This window comes from Balaenoptera physalus (assembly GCF_965194825.1).
Source record: "Balaenoptera physalus genome assembly, chromosome: 3".
Taxonomy (NCBI): Eukaryota; Metazoa; Chordata; class Mammalia; order Artiodactyla; family Balaenopteridae; genus Balaenoptera; species Balaenoptera physalus.
In genome coordinates this window covers 151,284,377-151,306,135 of record NC_138890.1, presented here as the reverse complement: position 1 = coordinate 151,306,135, position 21,759 = coordinate 151,284,377, and the positions used below count along the sequence as shown (strand labels likewise).

General features: G+C 38.9%; 1 protein-coding gene across 9 annotated transcripts in view; it reads right to left on the bottom strand.

The window, feature by feature from the left end:
- The window catches only part of DROSHA (drosha ribonuclease III), a 121,526-nt gene that overhangs the window by 73,435 nt on the left and 26,332 nt on the right, over positions 1 to 21,759 (bottom strand). For all 9 annotated transcript variants that reach the window (XM_082453685.1, XM_082453679.1, XM_082453683.1 and 6 more), the window contains 5 exons: positions 18,548 to 18,634; positions 15,866 to 15,952; positions 7,525 to 7,596; positions 5,848 to 5,929; positions 4,813 to 4,887 (listed from right to left, as the gene is read on the bottom strand). In XM_082453685.1, the coding sequence (XP_082309811.1) occupies positions 4,813 to 4,887; positions 5,848 to 5,929; positions 7,525 to 7,596; positions 15,866 to 15,952; positions 18,548 to 18,634 (403 nt within the window). The remainder of the gene's footprint in view (positions 1 to 4,812; positions 4,888 to 5,847; positions 5,930 to 7,524; positions 7,597 to 15,865; positions 15,953 to 18,547; positions 18,635 to 21,759) is intronic.

Here is a 21,759-nt window from a genome sequence, read left to right as displayed (position 1 = left end):
ACATACATATGTATAATATTGATGTGTATATAACTGATTGAAAATAAAAGTGTTAAATATGTTTCCTTTCAGAATCAAGTTTCCATGTATTTCCTTATCAGTCTCAGCAGTTTTTAAAGAGTTTCTACTAAGAGCGACAAAATATAACAAACTACAAATGTTTGGAGATGATCTGAGAACTGCTAAGAAGATAATTCTAGTTGAAGTAAGGACAGCTTTTGAAATTCTGCTGTAATTATTGAGTAAACAATTGTAGGATATATTTTATGTGATAATGACATTAACTCTCTCCATAGTGTTAGTACTGGTAAAATATAACATAAAGGCTTTGTATAACAGAAGAAACCTAGTTTCTTGCAGTAAACTTGGATAAAGTAGCTATAGGTTAATGAACTTTAAAAATTTAATGGCCTAAGTATAGAAAGGCAAAAAATATTTGGAAAATGACGTCTTAGTAAAAATATTATAACTTGTAGTGACCCTAAGAAGTTTGCTCCAGCCGCATAGCACAGGGAGATCAGCTCGGTGCTTTGTGACCACCTAGAGGGATGGGATGGGGAGGGTGGGAGGGAGGGAGATGCAAGAGGGAAGAGAAATGGGAACATATTGTATATGTATAACTGATTCACTTTGTTATAAAGCAGAAGCTAACACACCATTGTAAGGCAATTATACTTCAATAAAGATGTTAAAAAAAAAAAAAAAAAAAAAAAAAGAAGTTTGCTCCAAAATCCCATTGATGCATTTTACTATTAAGGATATCAGCTATTTGATGTCTCCCTTAATTTCTATAAAAGTTCTGGTTACAGTACATTGAATAGATAACATTTTTCCTGTTTTGGTAGATATAAATCTGAAAATAAATTTACATGGGAATAAAACTGAGCTAATGTTTATCCTTTGTTTTTGGTAGGATTTACCTAACCAGTTTCATCAAGATTCTCATACTTTACATGAAGTTCTGAGGTGAGTTTCAGCAAAGTTTTCTAAAATTCCAAATTAAATGGCAGGTGGTTTAAATTTCAACCTTGCTTGCTATCTTTTGTTATTTTAGGAAGTATGTGCAGATTGGTCGATGTCCTCTAATATTTATAATCTCTGACAGTCTCAGTGGAGATAATAATCAAAGGTTACTGTTTCCCAAAGAAATTCAGGAAGAGTGTGCTATATCAAATAGAATAGAAATAGAATGAAATTTCTGCTTAAAATTTTATATACATACTGTATTTTTTAATTAATCACGTAACCACTATCTTTCTTTATAAAACTTTGACAGTTTCAACCCTGTGGCACCAACAATTATGATGAAGTTTCTTAATCGAATAGTGACAGAAGCTAATAAGGTTAAGTCTTTTAAGAACTGATTAATTTGAATCTTACATTGTAATTATAGAAAGCCAAACTTAAGTAGTATTATATAAACTTGAGGAGTTAGAGACACAAACTATTTCAGTTTTTAAAATTAAAAAAATTTAATTACTCTCATAAAGCATGTCATTTTAGAAAATGTAGGAAATACTGATTTTAAAAATCCTTAACCTTTTTCTAGTTTTAAACTTAATTTTCTTTTTCACACTGAGGTAAATTTCCCTTTGCTTGGCTTAGTATTCTAAATTGTATCTGTTATCAAGAAACTGTTTTCTGGTATCTAGGTCCATTAGTCAGCAACATTCCAACTCTACTTTTGTCCTGTTGTCACTTTTTAAAGATTTAATATTTTTTTTTATTTTGATAAAAAACGTATCATAAAATTTACCATCTTAACCATTTTTTTTCAGCTTTATTGAGATATAACTGACATGTAACATCATGTAAGTTTAAGGGGTATGACACATTGATTTGATAAACTTATGTAATGAAAAATGATTACCACCATAGTGTTATCTAACACCTCCATCATGTCATGTAATTACCATTTCTTTTTTGTGGTGAGAACATTTAAGATTTTTTTCTCTTAGCAACTTTCAAATATGTAATACAGTATTATTAGCTGTATTATGTATTTGAAATACCTTAACCATTTTTAACCATCCAGTTCAATAGTGTAAAGTATACTAACATTGTTCTGAAATAGCTGTTACTTTTTTTTTTTAATTTGGTTGTGCCAGGTCTTAGTTGCGGCATGCATGTGGGATCTAGTTCCCTGACCAGGGATCGAACCCGGGCCCCCTGCCTTGGGAGCACAGAGTCTTATCCACTGCGCCACCAGGGAAGTCCCTGAAATAGCTGTTACTTTCATTAATTAATTAATTAATTAATTAATCAATCAATCAATTAATTAATTCTGCATTAGGTCTTCGTTGCTGCATGCGGGTTTTCTCTAGTTGTGGCTAGCAGGGGCTACTCTTCGTTGTGGTGCATGGGCCTCTCACTGTGGTGGCCTCTCCCGTTGCAGAGCATGGGCTCCAGGCGCGCGGGCTCAGTAGTTGTGGCTTGTGGGCTTTAGAGCACAGGCTCAGTAGTTGTGGCACACGGGCTTAGCTGCTCCGCGGCATGTGGGATCTTCCCAGACCAGGGATCGAACCCGTGTCCCCTGCATTGGCAGGCGGATTCTTAACCACTGCGCCACCAGGGAAGTCCCGGGTTTTTTTTAATAAGTGTATTTTCAAAAGGAAGTCTAATGAAAAAGTAAATCCTGTTTAAAAATAAGTCAATAGACCTTTCCCTTCTTGACAACCTAAGTGCTATCCCTATACAGTTACAAGAAACATTTTGTGAGAGTTGAAATCCCACAAAGTAAATATCTGACATAAGATTCTTCTTTAAGATGATTTTAAAAATGTCCACTTTCTCTTAGAGATTTGTTTGGTCATAAAATGCCTAGAGGCAGACAGATACAGAAAGGAAAGGCTTTTCAACAAACTCACTCTAACACCATTTTCTAATAAGTTTACTGCTAAAGCTCCATTATAAAATCGTAGATGCATTCACTTGAAAAGAAGAAAAGGACCTCAGGACTTCCCTGGTGGTCCAGCAGTTAAGAATCTGCCTTCCAATGCAGGGAATGTGGGTTCAATCCCTGGTCAGGGAACTAAGATCCTACATGCCTCAGGGCAACTAAGCCCATGCGCCACAACTACTGAGCCCTCGCGTTCTAGAGCCCATGTGTCACAACTAGAGAGAAGCCCGTGTGCCGCAACAAAGAGCCGGCAGGCTGAACTAAGACCCGATGCAGCCAAACAAATAAATAAAAATAAATAAATATTTAAAAAATACAAAGGACCTCTCAATGAAATAAAACCAGATGTACAAAAGAGAAAATCTTTTGAATGCATTTTCCAAACAAAATGAACATTAACAATACTAAAAATATGATTAACACCATGCTAAAATAAAAATAAGCCATTGTGACTGAGTGGACTGAGGAAAGGGTATCATGGACAAAATCTGGAGGAAAAGCTAAACTGGAATGTAAAGACAAGAAACAAAAGCCACAAAGGACAAATCAGAGAGCCAGAAGGCAAGTAAGGAGAGTGCAGCAGGCAGACCAGAACAAGAGCCCAGGTACCACATTAGGGAGGAGACTCAACTGAAGCGTGTCCACTGGTTTTGGTCTTCTGGAGGCTGGCTCTGGCATCAGCAGCTGCAGCGGGGTGGGGACAAGGTAAGAGGCAGGTGGGGCACCAAAGCAAGGCCAAGCTGTGAAAGGCCCAGAATCTGACAGGCTCAAGGGATGGTTCTGAGGCATGAGGGAGGCAAGGGCTCCTGCCCCCAGGAGGACAAGGGGCACGAGGAGGAGAGCATGAGCATGAGGCTGAACTTCTGAAACTGCTGATATGTAAACGTGGGCAGAAAGCTTACACGCTGAAAAGCTCCCCAGCTGAAATTATAAACCACAGTTTTATCGCAGCGGCCATTTTTTTCCCTCCCCTATCAATGAGTGGCCCAAACATCAGAGAAGAAAAGGCAAATGGTTGAAGTGACATTTCCATGGAAGGTGGTGGTTAGCACAAGGGGCTGAGGTCACTAGAGCTGAGAGACAGAAGTCAGAGGACAGGACTTAAGAAAGCAAGGAAAGGTGGCGGCACACAAGGAGAAAAAAGAAGAGTCAAGCAGAAGCAAAGGGAATAAGGGAATGAGAGGGTGGAAGTATAGATGGATGTCACCAGAAAGTGAGATACGGGAATGAGATTCCAGGGATGAATTCATTCAGGATGGTGAAGACTTTACAAACAAAAAGCCATCCAAACATTTCATTAAAAACCCAACCATTTTAAAAAACACTAAATACAATGCCATAGCTCACAGCTAGCCTCTTGACAAAAGTTTTAAAATAGTTAAAATATTGCTTTAAAAACATAAAAGTATATATTTACTTATATATTTTTAATTTCATGAGAGAATAAATTATTGTTTTTTTCACTGTAAAATGAATAAAAGTATATGTCAAAAAAGAGAAAAAAAAAACCCTATAATACCACTATCTTACTACAACTATTACTGCAGTAATTTTTAACATAGTTATAATCATATTGTTTATAAAATTTTATAATTGTTTTCTAATTAACTATATGCATTTTTTTAAGCCACATGCATTTTTCCATATTAATTTTAATACTTGCATGATATTTTATCAAGTAGACCCTCAAAATTTATAAATCAATTTTCCCATTGCTCATCTAACTTGGGGCTACCATAAATTATGCAGGGGTACAAATCAACATGTATAATTTTACATTTTCATGCCTGACCTGAGAAGTAGATATTAAGTGTCTGAGGTGGGAAAGTTGTCCCTGAAGACTGAAAGGAGAATGGCAGGCTTATTTTCAGATGCACTATCTCACTGGGTCACTGACAAGTCAAAAGATTTACCTGGAAGAAATCTTACAAAACGTGGCATGAAATGAAATCTTGGGCAGCAGGGAGGACTGTCTTCAAACAAAGGACCTAAAGCAAACAAGTGAAAAGGAAAGAAAACATAAATAAAACCACCTTAGGAAACAAACATTGCAACTTAACTCCTAAGATTTATAATAACTACAAAAAAATACCACCAGAAGTAGGGACATAAGAAAACCGCCCTTTTCTCCTCAATAGCTAAATCAATCATGTGGTAACTGCCACAAACATCCCACGAAGGCTGTAGGGAGGAGACCACCCAAAAAGGAGAATGAAGGCCCCAAGGTTATATATGGTATATGGTATATATGGTAAAACTAGTTTTAGAAATTCAAAGATATAAAGATTTTTGTTATAAATGAACTACTGGATGATATAATATGCTTGTGTTTTCATTCCGTTCCATCTTAACCAATACAACTGGGGGAAAAAAGAGAGAAATACTATTAAAAACTTGGTTTGAAAAGCCATTCATCAATATACTGTTTTAAAAATAAATAAATAAGTGTCTGCTGGAATAGAGGCACTTCCAAAAGAGTGAACTATTATCCAAGAACCAAGTATCAAGTTTTGAACTGCTGTAGCTCACAGTGTATGTGTGTGTTTCGAAGGTTAACTAAAGTTCTGTTTTAATAAACTGTCATCTTGGAAGAAGTTTATTACAGTAAAGTTCAATAGCTTTAAAATATTAACTAATGAGATTGCCCCAATGCAGATAAATCAAGGTAGTCACTCAACATAACTGATACCATCTTCTTAGGTACCAGTTAGGTAACAATTAATGGTAATCTTCCATAATGGACACTGTCAAATTGTATTAAAATGAGACTATAACAACTTATTCATGTCAAATGATAACATGCATTCCTATGAATAATAAACTTTTCCCTGGGCATTTCAAAAGTACAAGGAATTTCAACTATGTCCCCCCACTTTTATAAGAGTTTTCACACATACCACAACGTTCTTTGACAAGCACTAGACTTTTCTTTAAATCCTATTATTTACCTTTAAGATTCCAGTCATACAATTCCAAAATATCTCTGAATAGAAATAATGAAAAGAGCTCAAGTCCTTTCACACAAAAATTCTGAAAAATAAACCAAAATCAAATTACTGTAGTACTGCAAACATATATTAACAGGGTTCAGCTTGTTCTAGTCAAGTGTTTTAAAAAGTGTCTATTGCAACTGTACTAAAACAAGGTAATTTCCTAGTTTGGCCACCGTGCTATAATAGCTCATTGGTTTGAAACATTAATGAAGTAGGCAATAATGTCATTAGGATTCCTAAGAAAATGTGAACTTGGCCCTTCTCAATGTACAAATAAAATTATGTGAAATTTAAAAATCAGAGTCTCCTTTACGTCATATTTTTCTAACCCAAGTATAAAATATATCAGAATCTCCTAGGGACTTTCTGTTAATTCAAATCACACACTGGGAGGCCAGCTCTGATAGGCTTGTCCCCAGCACCTCCCCCGCTCCACCCCTGCTCACCTCCACCCCTCAAATACACCCAGAATCACTATTACAAAGTTACCAGAAACAAAGGTCTCTCTGCCAAAAAAGTTCCAATTCTTAATGAAGGCAAATAAAGTACTAAGAAAAACTACAGAACTTTGTACCAAAATTTCTGCTGTAAACAAGCTTAACAGATGATATATTTGCAAGTGAGACTTGTCTCATAATTCTTCCTCCTACTTGTTTTGCTCGGGGTTCATAAATCACCCTGCGTGAGATCATGCCAGGAGTCATAAACTTTTACAATAGCAAATGAAGGCTTATGACCTTAAAAATCAAAAGGAAGCAAAAACGCCCTTCCAAGCTGAAGAATGAAGGGGCGGCCCTTTCTCTTCAATTCTTTTTGAAAGACAGGTGGAATTAACAGGACTTGCCCAGAATGAAATAGGTGCAAACTAAGCACGCCTGTCATGCTCATCAATCCCCCTGGGTGCTCCACTGCCCTCGACAGAGCCTCACGTTAAACAAGGTTTGCAAGAGGAGCCAGGAGCTCAGGAAATCGACCCCGACTCCAACACAATGTTAAGTGCACAAGCTTGTTTGCTGTCTCGTTGTTATTTCTTAGTGTGATTTGTTGACACCACTAAATTCAAGATCAGGCAATGAATCATTCTGAGATTCACATTTATCTTGCTTTGGAATTTTAAACCTCTTGCATATATTTAGATAAATCTGCTGCTGAGCATACGTAGTGAAAAACAATTAGGAAAAATATGTAAATATATGGGAAGAAAAATGAACCAAGCATTGATCTTGTCACTGGAGATAATGAATAAGATTATTCCAACAGCTATCAGATTCAGTTTCACTTTTGTAATTTCCTCTTTGATGACGACCAGTAACCAAAAGCTGTCCCCTGTCCAAAACAAACTAGAAACAGATGTAAAGTTACTATCAGTAGCTGCAACACAAGGAGAAATGGGTTCAAAAACAGGTCAGTAAGTTGGAAAACGACCCGAATTTTAACCTCATTCCTAAAGCTGCATCTGACTACATCTGACTACAGCTACATCTGACTGGTCCTTTCAACAGTGAACACAATACTTTAAGGGTATGCTTATGGCAAAAAGCCAGACCTGGCCAAGTTCAATGCTTTAAAGATATGTGTGGAATAAACAAAAGAGCAAGCTGCATCAAGCTGTTAAATAATCTTTTCCCTTACCTCAGGCATCATCTCCTCAATGAAATGAATCGTGTAGTCTATGTTGAATCTAATTACTTTACACAGTGGAATCTGCAATAATACGAAGGAGAAGTTCAGTTTCAAAATATCTTCCTGCGCTCACACTGTACATGTGTTTGCTACGTAACCCAGAAGGCCATGAACCAAATGAGAAAGCTTCACCTTAATCTAAGCTGCTAACAATACTGCACATGAAACTTGACCACAACTGCTGAATTTTAATGGCAAGAACCCAGCTGGCCCAGTCTCTACAGGAAACCTGAATAACGCTGGTGCTTAATTAACTGTATTAGCAGCAGCAACACAAACATGACAAGAACTCATTAAAACCAAATATATTGCCTCTAAAGAATTAATAAAACCACAAATAAATACTTCTTTTTCTCAGGTTTTAAAAATCTTTCAGAATCTTCAGCTCTTCAGGCGGAGCAGGGACAGCAGGCTGACAATTCATCAGTTATAGATTCATAAGTCATTGTAGACACAACTCATGCTGCCTCTCTGGCTCTGGAGCAACAGCAATCATGGTGATAAAAATAATAATAGCCACCGCTTATTGAGCTAGGCACTGTTCTACTGCTTCACATACTGTCACTCACGTAACCAGCCCTGTGAGACAGGTACAACTACTCTCCCCAGGGTACAGTGGAGGAAACGAAGGCAGAGTCGTCACATACTTTGCCGAAGGAAGCAGGTAGCTGGTGAATTAGAAATTCTTGCTCTAGACCCCAGCTCTGAGCCACCTGGGTATCCACCTCTCATTTCCTGTTCTAATACTCAGGGTATGTGTGAAAATGAAGGAAAGCTCAGATGAAATAAATCCACATCTGTCTTGCTTTACCAATGTATCATGAGACACTAGCCTAGTGCCTAGATTTAATAGGTTTTCTTTAAGTATATTGTTGAATGAATGAAGGACTGAGAAAGGAAGGGTGTGAGGTTAATGCAGTGGCTTGGCTGACTAGCTGGGGAAAATAATAGACTCAGAAGCCCAAGAGATGTGTTAAGTGGGCTTTTCTGGCCCCTTGATCTGTCCATAAGACGACTTTATAGAAAGGTAATCGTTTTTACAAACCACAGCAATCAGAAAGAAACAAATTTTAATGCCACCAGCAAAAGGAATGGTAAGAAAAGGAAATAGTCCTATAATGCCATCTACTGGAAATCTTTTCCTCAGAAATGAAGTTTAGCTCTTAGGTGTTTTCTTTTTTTTTTCTCTTTTAGGATGGTGGCTAATTTGAGTGAAATTCATAATTAACATTAATAAGAGATCTACTTTCAGCCTTCTCATGGTAATAAGTTCTAAACCAGATGAAGTGACATGCTAAGGCCACTATCATTTTTTAGGTCTTCTTTCTTCCTACAATCATTTAAAAATATTTGAGAGCTACAAATTTGTGCAATTATTCATATTTTTAAAATACTTTGCTAACAACTGTTAGATTCATAGTTACTCTAAAATATGCCACAGACCTTACCTTTTAAAAAGGTAGGGATCTCGAATAGCCAAAGCAATCTTGAGAAAGAAAAACAGAGCTGCAGAAATCAGGCTCCCTGACCTCAGACTATACTAAAAAGCTACAATAATCAAGACAGTATGGTACTGGACAAAAACAGAAATACAGAATTCTATTCTGTTCAATGGAACAGAATAGAAAGCCCAGAGAAACCCACGCACATATGGTCACCTTATCTTTGACAAAGGAGGCAAGAATATACAATGGAGAGGGCTTCCCTGGTGGCGCAGTGGTTAAGAATCTGCCTGCCAATGCAGGGGACACGGGTTCGAGGCCTGGTCTGGGAAGATCCCACATGCCGCGGAGCAACTAAGCCCGTGTGCCACAACTACTGAGCCCGTGCTCTAGGGCCCATGAGCCACAACTACTGAGCCCACGTGTCACAACTACTGAAGCCCGCGCGCCTGGAGCCCATGCTCTGCAACGGGAGAGGCCGCCGCAATGAGAGGCCCATGCACCTCAACGAAGAGTAGCCCCTGCTGGCAGCAACTAGAGAAAGCCCCCATATAGCAACGAAGACCCAACGCAGCATTAATTAATTAATTTAGGGCCCGCGAGCCACAACTACTGAGTCCGTGTGCCATAACTACTGAAGTCCATATGACCTAGAGCCCATGCTCCGCAACAAGAGAAGCCACCGCGATGAGAAGCCTGCGCGCCACAATGAAGAGTGGCCCCCGCTTGCTGCATTTGCAGCAACTAGAGAAAGCCTGCACACAGCAACGAAGACCCAACGCAGCCAAAAATAAATAAATAAATTTATTAAAAAAAAAAAAAAGAATATACAATGGAGAAAAGACAGCCTCTTCAATAAGTGGTGCTGGGAAGACTGGACAGCTACATGTAAAAGAATGAAATTAGAACACTTCCTAACACCATACACAAAAATAAACTCAAAATGGATTAAAGACCTAAATGTAAGGCCAGACACTATAAAACTCTCAGAGGAAAACAAAGGCAGAACTCTTATGACATAAATCACAGCAAGATCCTTTCTGACCCACCTCCTAGAGTAATGGAAATAAAAACAAAAATAAACAAATGGGACCTAATGAAACTTAAAAGCTTTTGCACAGCAAAGGAAAACATAAACAAGAAGAAAAGACAACCCTCAGAATGGGAGAAAATATTTGCAAATGGAGCAACTGACAAAGGATTAATCTCCAAAATATACAAGCAGCTCATGCAGCTCAATATCAAAAAAACAAACAACCCAATCCAAAAAGAGGCGGAAGACCTAAATAGACATTTCTCCAAAGAAGACATACAGATTGCCAACAAACACATGAAAAGATGCTCAACATCACTAATCATTAGAGAAATGCAAATCAAAACCACAATGAGGTATCACCTCACACGGGTCAGAATGGCCATCATCAAAAAATCTACAAACAATAAATGCTGGAGAGGGTGTGGAGAAAAGGGAACCCTCTTGCACTGTTGGTGGGAATGTAAATTGATACAGCCACTATGGAGAATAGTATGGAGGTTCCTTAAAAAACTAAAAATAGAACTACCATATGACCCAGCAATCCCACTACTAGGCATATACCCTGAGAAAATCATAATTCAAAAAGGGTCATGTACCACAATGTTCACTGCAGCCCTATTTACAATAGCCAGGACATGGAAGCAACCTAAGTGTCCATCGACAGATGAATGGTTAGAGGATGTGGCACATATATGCAATGGAATATTACTCAGCCATAAAAAGGAACAAAATTGAGTTATTTGTAGTGAGGTGGATGGACCTAGAGTCTGTCATACAGGGTGAAGTAAGTCAGAAAGAGAAAAAGAAACACCATATGCTAACGCATATATATGGAATCTAAAAAAATGGTACTGGTGAACCTAGTGGCAGGGCAGGAATAAAGATGCAGATGTAGAAAATGGACTTGAGGACACGGAGGGGAAGGGGAAGCTGGGACGAAGTGAGAGAGTAGCACTGACATATATACACTACCAAATGTAAAATAGATAGCTAGTGGGAAGCTGCTGCATAGCACAGGGAGATCAGCTTGGTGCTTTGTGACAACCTAGAGGGGTGGGATAGGGAGGATGGGAGGGAGGCTCAAGAGGGAAGGGATATGGGGATATATGTATGCATATAGCTGATTCACTTTGTTGTACAGTGGAAACTAACACAACATTGTAAAGTAATTATACTCCAATAAAGATGTAAAAAATAAACATAAAAAGGTAGGGATCTAAAAGAGAAAAAAAGGCATGTAAACAAGCATAAACAGAATATGATACAGTGTAACTTATAAGTGCATTTAAAAAACAAATAAGCAAACAAAATAGTATAAAGTACAAAAGAACCAAAGAGGAGGTAACATTTGAGTTGAGTCTTCAAAGATGGGAAGGGATTTTCCAGGTCATCCCGAAAATTAACTGGGGAAGAACAGGTGTTTAGTTTCTAGCAAGACAGAGAAAAGGGAGCTGGGGGAAGGACAGGTCATTTAGGTCTTCAGAAGTGAAATGCATGGAGACAGAGACATAAGAAAATTCTAGAAAGGAAAGTATGAACTATATTATGCAGATCCTAAAAACCATGTTAAGGATTCAGAGCTATCCTTACGGCAACAAGAAGTCATTCAAGTAGTTTAAAAGACTATCACAGTTTACATGGATGGGTTGCTATGTAAACAGGGTGGGAATGGCTTGTAGGGGAACAAGGCAAGAGACCAGAAGACCAGAATGGAGTCTAACGAAACAGTTCAGAAGCCAAATGAAGAAAAGATCAAAAAGGAGGGAGAAGAATTTAAACACAGGAGATATGACTGAAATATACAGTGACTGTTCTGATGTGGAAGTGAAAGAGGAGAAAGAATAGAGGATAATTTCTAGGTTTCTGGCCTAAGGGACCAGATAGCTCACGATGGCATTAATACAAAGAATTTCATAGGGTGTCCCCTGAGTACCTCAAACTCAGTACGCAGAGAAGATGATGAGTTCAGTTTCACACGGGTTGAGGGTGAGGTACCTGAGGGAACATCAAGGTAGGTATGTCCAATAGGCAATCTGAAATGTGAGTGTGGAGCACAGAGCCATACGTCACAGCTATAAATATCAATGTCAGAACATGCATGGGAGGAAAAACTGTGGGTGCCACTGCATTACTCGGGGAGTGTATTCAGGAGAGAAAAGGACCAGAGCCCTTGGGAGTAGTCCAGAGGCAAGAAAAAGAGCAAAAGTATAAACTTTACTTCTTTTACCATGCGCAACAGCAACTCTGCTGGATGATTTATGCAAGTTCAGTCCTTTCCCCACATTATTTCAACTAAAATCACTTTTGGGGGATTCCTTCTTTGACCTCGTTTCTTATACACACTCTATTTTCTTTGGGGCTCTTACCTGTACCACTAGAGCCCTTCTCAGACACACAAATTTGGAAAGGCAGAATCTCCTTTGCCATGCGAACTTTCATCTCTCTCTAAGACTCAAAGAGACTTGTCACTTTCCTACATATTGGGAACTCAGTTGATTGAGAGCTCAGTTGGCCAATCAAATAATATAAATGCCCACTATCATTTCTTAAAACACGTTTGAATGCTGATTTGACACTAACTCTTATCTCATCCTACCAGAAAAAAACAAAAAAACCCTCCCTAAACTTCTACATTCTAACTCTACTACTTCCAGGAACTGAAAGACTAAATCCAGGGCAGCGAGTCCACTGGAAATGGAAAGCAGCAGGGAAATGATCATGGTGCTGTCTTGTGCTTTTGAGGACGGGATAAAATATTATGCATGTAATACATATACCTAGGTAATTTTAGTTATGTTGTCAAAGTCCCCAATAACATCAGGTATTATGAGTAATAGCAAATGTACTACATAAAAGGATAAAATTTTCCCACAATGCTCTATACTTAGCCAACAAGGCTTTCAATCCACTTCAATTCAAGACCTTAAGAGAACTTGTCAGTACTAGACTGGGTTGAGATTCTAACACTGCCATCATTTGCATGCCCTTCTTGCTGATGAGCTCTCTCTAGCAAAAAATGAATCAGAACAGTAAAGCGATTTAATAATTCTTTTTCTTGGGAGGCTATTTCAAATTCAAGAGGCCTTTGATGGATCTAATCCCTATGAACTGTACAACACTCAGCTTAAAACTTGATTTATTTTATCAACATCTCTAACATAAATGATGGGGCTTATCTTCTCATTACAGAGTTAAGTTCTCAAGTTTTGAGAACTTGAATATTTATAAAAAATATACTCTGAAGCCAGGAATTTTTCAGTCCTATCTTTTATAACAACAGTAACAACTGCAATTAATTTCGCACTAGCGGCCTCTCAGTGCCAAACCTTGTGCTGAGGAACTTTAATAAAGCTCAAAGAATCACTCTTCCAACGTCACATAAATATTGAGAATCAGTTAAAAAAAAAAAAAAAGAATTAGAAGAAAGACTCAAATCCACGTCTGCCTGACATCTTATCCAAAATAATTAGTGCCAATATGTACTGTATATTAAACATCATGATAAACACTCTTCATGTGTCATCTCATTTATTTTTTTACAAAAGCCAGTAAGACTGCCACAACTAACAACGTCTGTTTTACACATGAGAAAATCAGGGTTTATAAAAACTGAAATGTCAAATCATACAGCTAGTAAGTAGAATTCACTAAGGTTTAAACCCTCTCTGAAGTCATACTGCTTTCCTTCTTTAAGGTGATCCTAAAAGTTAAAATGAGATCCGTATTACTTGTAGGGAATTAATAGATAAGACAGATAATTTTTAAATATTTTCATGGTAACTAATTATTTGTATTTGCAAGCCCGCTGAGGAAAAAAAAAGAGAAACATATTATGTAGGGGGGAGTTGGACCAGATGACTTCTGAAGGCATTTTCAACTCTAAGACTATGAGATTTGGTGTAACAAAGGGTTTGAGTGCCTAATTGAGACATTTAAAAAAATAATAAAATAAGAAACCTTCAAAATTCAAAAACTTCCCAGTGCCTTTTCATAAAGATTGTTTAAGAATGGTCCAAACAACCTAAACGTCCATCGACAGATGAATGGATAAAGAAGATGGTACATATATACAATGTAATGCTACTCAGTCATAAAAAAGAACGAAATAATGCTGTCTGCAGCAACACAGATGCAACTAGAGATTATCATATTAAGTAAGTCAGAAAGAGAAAGACAAATACCATATGATATCACTTATATGTGGAATCTAAAATGTGGCATAAATGAACCCATCTACAATACAGAAACAGACTCAGACATGGAGAACAGACGTGTGGTTGACAAGGGGGAGGGGGGAGGGAGAGGGATGGACTGGGAGTTTGGGGTTGGTAGATGCAAACTATTACATTTAGAATGGATAAACAACAAGGTCCTACTGTATAGCACAGGGAACTATATCTAATCTCCTGGGATAAACCATAATGGAAAAGAATATAAAAAAAGAATGATTACAGCATATAACTGAGTCACTTTGCTGTACAGCAGAAATTAACACAACACTGTAAATCAACTATACTTCAATTAAAAAAAAAAAAGAGTAGTCCAATTTAAAACTTTGTAAGTATGATGATGGATGTTAATTAGACTTATCGTGATCATTTCACAATATAAACAAATATCAAATTATTATGTTGTACACCTGAAACTAATAACATTATATGTCAATTATACCTCAATAAAAAAAAGAAGTCCAATATTACACCCTTTTCTAGATTATGGTCCACCCTAGAGATAGATGTGATGTGTATTATCAAATGATTTTATTTTTACATTTACAGTGTAATCATCTTCTCAAAAAAAAATTCTCTAGGATAAAATATACTGTGGCATAAAGAAAATCTCATTAAGTAAACAATCTGTTTTAAATTAGTATCATTATTATAGAATCATGTCTGCTAATAAAAAATAATAATAGAAAGGAGCAAGATTAGGCAAAGATTTTACTCTTTACTCTCCAATGGAACAGAATTTCACAGTTTAAGTAAACAGTACTAAAATAACTTTTCAAACTGCAGATGTAATTTCTTTTAACCAAACCAGAAAGGATTAAAGAACATTCTACTTTGATGTATATACACCATAGCTATAATTCAGTAAGTTCTATAGCAGCATCTAGACTGGCTCAAGTATACCTCTACACTCCCTTCCTGAGCCGCCAGTGAATTCCACTCTACGTCCAACTGGAATACAGAATAAGTAAGACAATTCCCATGACTGCCAGCTTTGAGACAGAAAGATTCTGACTTACAGATACAGAACTTCCATTTGAACTGATTACCAACAAAGCAGCCTTAATACCTATATAAGAATATCATGGATCTGTATGTCAGAGTGTCTTAAAGAAGACATATTCCTGGGATTCAAAACCACAAAACTGTATGAAGTTAATTCAGGCTCCAGATGTCCTGAACAAGCTCTATTTCTTTACCTATTACTCAGAGACTAAATAATAGCTTCTCCTTAAAACTTTCCAACTTTCTTTTGAAGGACACCCAACCCAAAATAGCTTTGACACATTACTCCACAGTTTATCCTTCTTTTTCAATCTTTCACACTCTCAAAATGTTATTCTGACACATGTTTACTTACACCATTTAATGTGGACCAAACCTGTGACTCATTAGCACAGATGTCACATTCCCACCTGACACACACTGCTGTTGACTTCCTGCAGCTCAGGTAGAGGGGTGCAAAGTAATTGTTACTTAGAAGTCAGATGAAAAGAAATTTCCTTTGACTTTTAGAAAGAAAGAATGAAGGGAAGGAAGGGGCCTCAGGGAAGGAGAAAGCCAGCTGATCAGCATATACTTACATTGGTCAGGGGGGCATGTGCAAACATAGAAAATCCTTCAAAGATATACTCATGATCATCATATTCGATAACAGTTGGCCTGTCAGTCTGAAAGCAAACAGAAACACAAAGTATGAACAAATGACATGATGTGCATGTGCAGAAACCCATCAGGACACACAAAGCAACCAATAGGTGAAATGTATGGACTTCTGTTAACGTTTTCCCAAACACCAGGGAGAAACTTTACACAGAGGATTAATTCTAGCTAGAATTCTCCTGCTTGGTGGAATTCTCTAGCTTCAGTAATATTTATATACTAGACAATCAAGAATGTTTATTATGGGTGCCATAAAGAAAAAAAAAAGGCTAGCTACATGGCTTCATTTTCTAGGAACTTGTTTTATTTAATCCCACAATACTACCAGTCCTGTTCTTACTAAGCTATATTTCTGAACTAACAGAAGCTCTAACAAGAACAAGATAATAGCACAGTCGAATCAAAGCAAGTGGAGAAGACTCAGCATCACAACAGTCAAGACTAGCAACAGCCTGGAAGGCTCTGAAAAGCCCCAAGGTGCCAGAGGCTCATCCCCTCACAGCACCATTCCCAGACCCTCCAAGGAGAAGCCAACCCATTAAACACTGTAACAAATCAATTCCTGCATAATGTCAAAGATCTTAATTACCTGCAAATTGAATCTAATTAAAATATACAAATGTTGACCTAAGCATAAGAGACTCTCTTCTTTATGCCATTCTTATAGTCCACCATTTTTAATCCTAAATGCTAAACATGGAACGAATTATCAAGATTGGAAACCTAAAAGACATGTTTTTTTACATAGGTATTGAACATTATTCTTCTAAACATTCATTTACACACACACACACACACACACACACACACACACACACAGAGACATATGAAGAACTTGGGTGGGTGGGGGGAAATAAAGAATATCCAAATGCGTATTATTTGTTTTTCCAATATTACTGTTACTTCCCATTTGAATAACTCAACAAAGCTGGTCTAAATTAAATATTATGAAAGAACTTCTAGTGAAATGATAATGGTACAGCCACTTGGGAAAACAGTTTGCTAGTTCCTCCAAATATTAAACATATAGTTACCACACAATTCAGCAACTCTAGTCCTAGATTTACACTCAAGGGAAAGGAAAACATACATCCACACAAAAACTTGTACACAAACATTCACAGCAGCATTATTAAAATAGCCCAAAAGTGGATACCACACAAATGTTCATCAACTGATGAATGGATAAATAAAATACGGTATATCCATACAGTGGAATGTTACTTGGCCATAAAAAGGAATGAAGTTACATACTACAACATGGATGAATCTTGAAAACATTATGGTAAGTGGAAGAAGCCAAAAGATCACATATTCTATGATTCCATTCATATGAAATATCTAGAATAGGCAAATGATAAAGACAGAGAGTACCTTAGTAGTTTCTGAAGGCTGTGGGGTGGGAAAGAATTGACTACTAATGAGTACAGGGTTTCTTTGGGAGATGATGAAAATGTTCTAAAATTAGATTGAGGTGATGGTTTCACAATTCTGTGAAAAGACTAAACATCATGAAATATATACTTTAAATGGGTGAGTTTTATGGTATATTAATTATATCTCAATAAAGTTGTTAAAATAATTAATAATCTAATTTTGAAACTGAAATCTCTTAATTAAAAAAGTAACCAGAATTAATTAATTTTGTACTGTGAAAAGGCAGTATGGCACAGTGGAATGGCATACAGCCATGCACCGTGAAGTCAGTGTGCCCAGGCTCCAGTCCTCACTGTGCCACTTATTGCCTGAATAATCTAGAGCAAGCGGCTTAACCTTATCTGTAAAACATGGACGACTGCCCCACCTGCATAGTGGGGATAATAATACCTACTTCATCGGTTTTTTTGTGTGAAATAACTTAATACATGTCAAATACTTAGAATGGTGCCTAGTACCATAGTCAACAAACATTAGGTATTATTATCACTGTCATATATGCAATACTTATGGTCATAATATATAGATAATATATAAGCTATTTGCTGATTTTTAAGAGATGCACAAGCATTCTCTGCATTCTTCCAACCCCATAGCTCCAACGAACAAGCTCTCCATAATTCACTGGCTATTATGTGGTACCAACAATATAAATGAAAAAAGATACAGAAAGTAGTATAATGAGAGGAAGCCAAAAATAAAAGTCATTATGATAAAGATCAATTTTATTGGCATAAAAATAAAATGTTTTTAAAAGAAAGAACATTTAAGAACGGAATCCATATTTAACCAATTCACATTTTAACCTATGTACACACATAGAACCTATTTACGGGGGCTTCCCTGGTGGCGCAGTGGTTGAGAGTCTGCCTGCCGATGCAGGGGACACGGGTTTGAGCCCTGGTCTGGGAGGATCCCACATGCCGCGGAGCAACTGGGCCCATGAGCCACAACTACTGAGCCTGCGCATCTGGAGCCGTGCTCCGCAACAAGAGAGGCCGTGACAGTGAGAGGCCCACGCACTGCGATGAAGAGTGGCCCCCGCTTGCCACAACTGGAGAAAGCCCTCGCACAGAAACGAAGACCCAACACAGCCAAAAAAAAAAAAAAAGAACCTATCTACTACATTTTTAAACAAATGAAATCTAATTTTGTTAGGAACTCACTAAAAAGTTTGTAGGAGGTGAGACTGTAATTCGATAGTGGAAAAGTCTGCCAGCATTGTTGGTCATAGGACGACAGGGCTTGATGGCCTGAGGGGAAAAATAAAAATGAGTTTAAGAGTAAAGCAGCAAAATACTGTTATTTAAAAATAGACTGTATTTTCTAGATTCACATCTGACAAAAGAGGTTGTATGTGTGTTCTTTCACAAACTGGTAGGGAAGAACAGTATTCACTTTACCATTAACTAGATAGATAAAAATGGGCTGCTGGTCACTGACATTCAACCCACCGACTCATGTACAATACAACATATAGATCTCTCTAGATCTAAATTTCCATGACTATCTTCCTTTCATTTATAATAACATAATAATTGACCTTTGGCTAACCTCTCAATAAACTAAAAGAACAACAACAAAAACAACCAGAAAGCAAGAAAAATAATCTCAGAAGTAACAGCAGTAGGTTATAATAGGAAGGGGAAAAAAGTGAAAGGGTTAAATATGCTGAATAAAAATAGAGGGAACCAGAAATGCAGGAAGCACAAGAGGTGGTGGACAGAATATGCAGAGCTTAAGATGGGAAAAGGAAAACAGCGAGCGACAGAAGCATCAGTGGAATCGCTGGGTACGTTGTGACAGACACAACGATGGGTGACCCAGACCATCTTTCAAGGAAGGACTTGCTGCCTACTGTGAAGAGCATGGACAGCAGTCTCCAGTTGTCGGCTCCTTCAGGATCTGTGTCAACTGCAGAGGCCCCTCGCCTGACGTCAGGCGTTTACTGAGCGAGGCAGAGGTACAAAGGCCCAGCCCCCCAGCCCAGCTTGAATGGGCAATGCTCATTCCTGGATCATCACCAGGTTGACAGGGGCTTTGCTGGGGCTGACTCATAGTGAGACTGATCCGCCTGTCCAATGCTGCTAGTATCTTCTTCCTCTCACAGGTGAAGATCCCTAAGAAACATGCACCCCAAACTTCATCTTAGCATCTGCTTTTGGAGAATCCAATGTGTGACAGTTGGCACCAGAAGTGATCCAAGAAAGCAGGAGATAAGATAGGGTTTTGGAGCTGAATCACTTACCATCCAACTGGCAGAAAGGAACCCATCACGGTGGCTGGTGGAGCACACAGCCCCTGGCACCAGATGACACGCCAATTGAAACTTTCAAAGATGCTGAATTGGGAGACTGTACCAGTGGAAGCAGGTGCAATGCACCAGGTGTTTAAAACTATGAGAGACCGGTAGCTGTAAGGATAATGGGATGGATGGCTATTGCCGAGCACCACTGATGCTTTACCATGCTCTTCAAACTTTAGTGTGATCTCAGATTGCTTGCTCCCCACGCCCAGAAGTTTCTAAGTCAGCAGCTGAGGCAGGCTGAGAATCTGCATTTCTCACAAGGCCCCAGGTGATGCTGATCCTAGTTGGAAGGCTGCACTTAAGAGAACCACTGCTCTACAGAAATGCAGCAGCAGAGCAGAAGGAAAGGCAGCTAGAAGCCAGATGTGAAAGCCTGCTATTGCACACAAAGAGGCTCTTCCCACCGGCAGTGAGAGGTCAGAGAGCGCCAGGACCAAGCCCAGGGCTTACCTGTCCGAGTGGGTGGACCTTAAAGACTAGTTAACAGCCAACCAAGGTAGGTCTGCTATGCCAAGGTCAGGGATATGAAAACCCGGGATGAGACATACAGGTTTGGACTCCTCAGACGCCTCTAAACCTTCTGCCTCTTCAGAGGTGGCCCATCCTTGTTATTAAGAGCAAGCACTCACTGGTCTGAAGACAATGAAAGCCCCCGAAAGGCAACACTGTCCTCACTCTCCCGGCACCCAGTCAGTCTCCGACCTCACAACAGACCTATAATTAGGGTCATTTCACAGCATAACTGGTTGCACATTTTACAGCTGGGAAGGTGCTGAGAGGAGACATACTATCCCAAAGGAACTGTAAGAACCAGCTGGCACCAGCACGGGCCGGCAGCAGGGGTCCACACACGACCAGATGCTGGGAGTGCTTGAGCAAAAGGACCAGAACACACAGCTAGTTAGGGAAGAGCTTACTGACTTGGGAGCACTCAGGATTCAAGGATGTCAGGAGGTGCTGAGAACTCCCTACTAAGACATCTCCTAAAAGCATGAAAAAGCGATGGCCCGCGCCGAGTAAAGCGAAAATACCAAAACTGCAGTGACCGACAGAGGAGGAAGGAATTCAAAGATTCAAGGAAATGGGCACGTTGGGATGGATATAGTATCTATGACTGAAAAATATTATCAGATAATCATATTCCATGGGAAGGCCCAGAGGACACACCGTTGACCAAGGCCAAAAGGAATGTGCTGGTGAAGGGGCACCAGCTTCACTAGGACGATCAGCGGTGGCCTCCTCGGCAGGCCAGGGCTGATTGTAAGAGAGGTGGTTACAGCATCAGGGATGACAGGACTCTGAAACAAGAGAGGCCAGACGATGGGGCTCATTATAAGAAGCCAGGTCACACAATTATCATTATCGCCAGCAAGACGGAAGTGGTAGCCAAGGGGATGGGACCCACAAAGAGTCATGGAAGTGGTTTTCACAACACAGTGTCCGTAGGTACAAAATAAATGGGTAGCTGATAAGAGTACTACCTTAGTTTGTACCAACGGAAGTAATCAAGACTGGGTAACCAAGAGGCTGAAGGTAGGCTGCTCCAGTAAACACTCATGATCCCTTGCCCAGTTCCAGGCCTGATCAAGTTACTGGACTGAAATCCACTGACTGAAGAGGTGGCCAGAAGGCAGGAGGAAGGGCCCTGCAACACTATCACAAGCAAAAATGGTCATGATGGTCCTGTCCTTCCCCCAAGGGGCCTATGGCCATTTTGCTCAGATAACTGTACACCGGGGAAGGAAGAAGCCAGACAGTTCAAGGAGTGTTAGACACAGCGTCTGAATCAATTGATACTCAGAGACTGGACGTATCATCCTGGTATCCCTGTCAGAGTGGGGGAGACGAGGCCAAGGTAGTAAACAAAATCTTGGTCAAGGTCTGCCTTACAGTAGGTCCACTGAGTCCACAGAGCCACCCAGTGGTCATTTCCCTGGTTCCCAAATGTACCACTGAAATTGACAAAATTGGCAGACGGCGCCACCTCACACTGGGTCCTTGATCTGTGGAGTAAGAGCCATCGTGATGGGAAAGGTCAAGCAGAAGCCACCCAACCCGGACCTCAAAAAC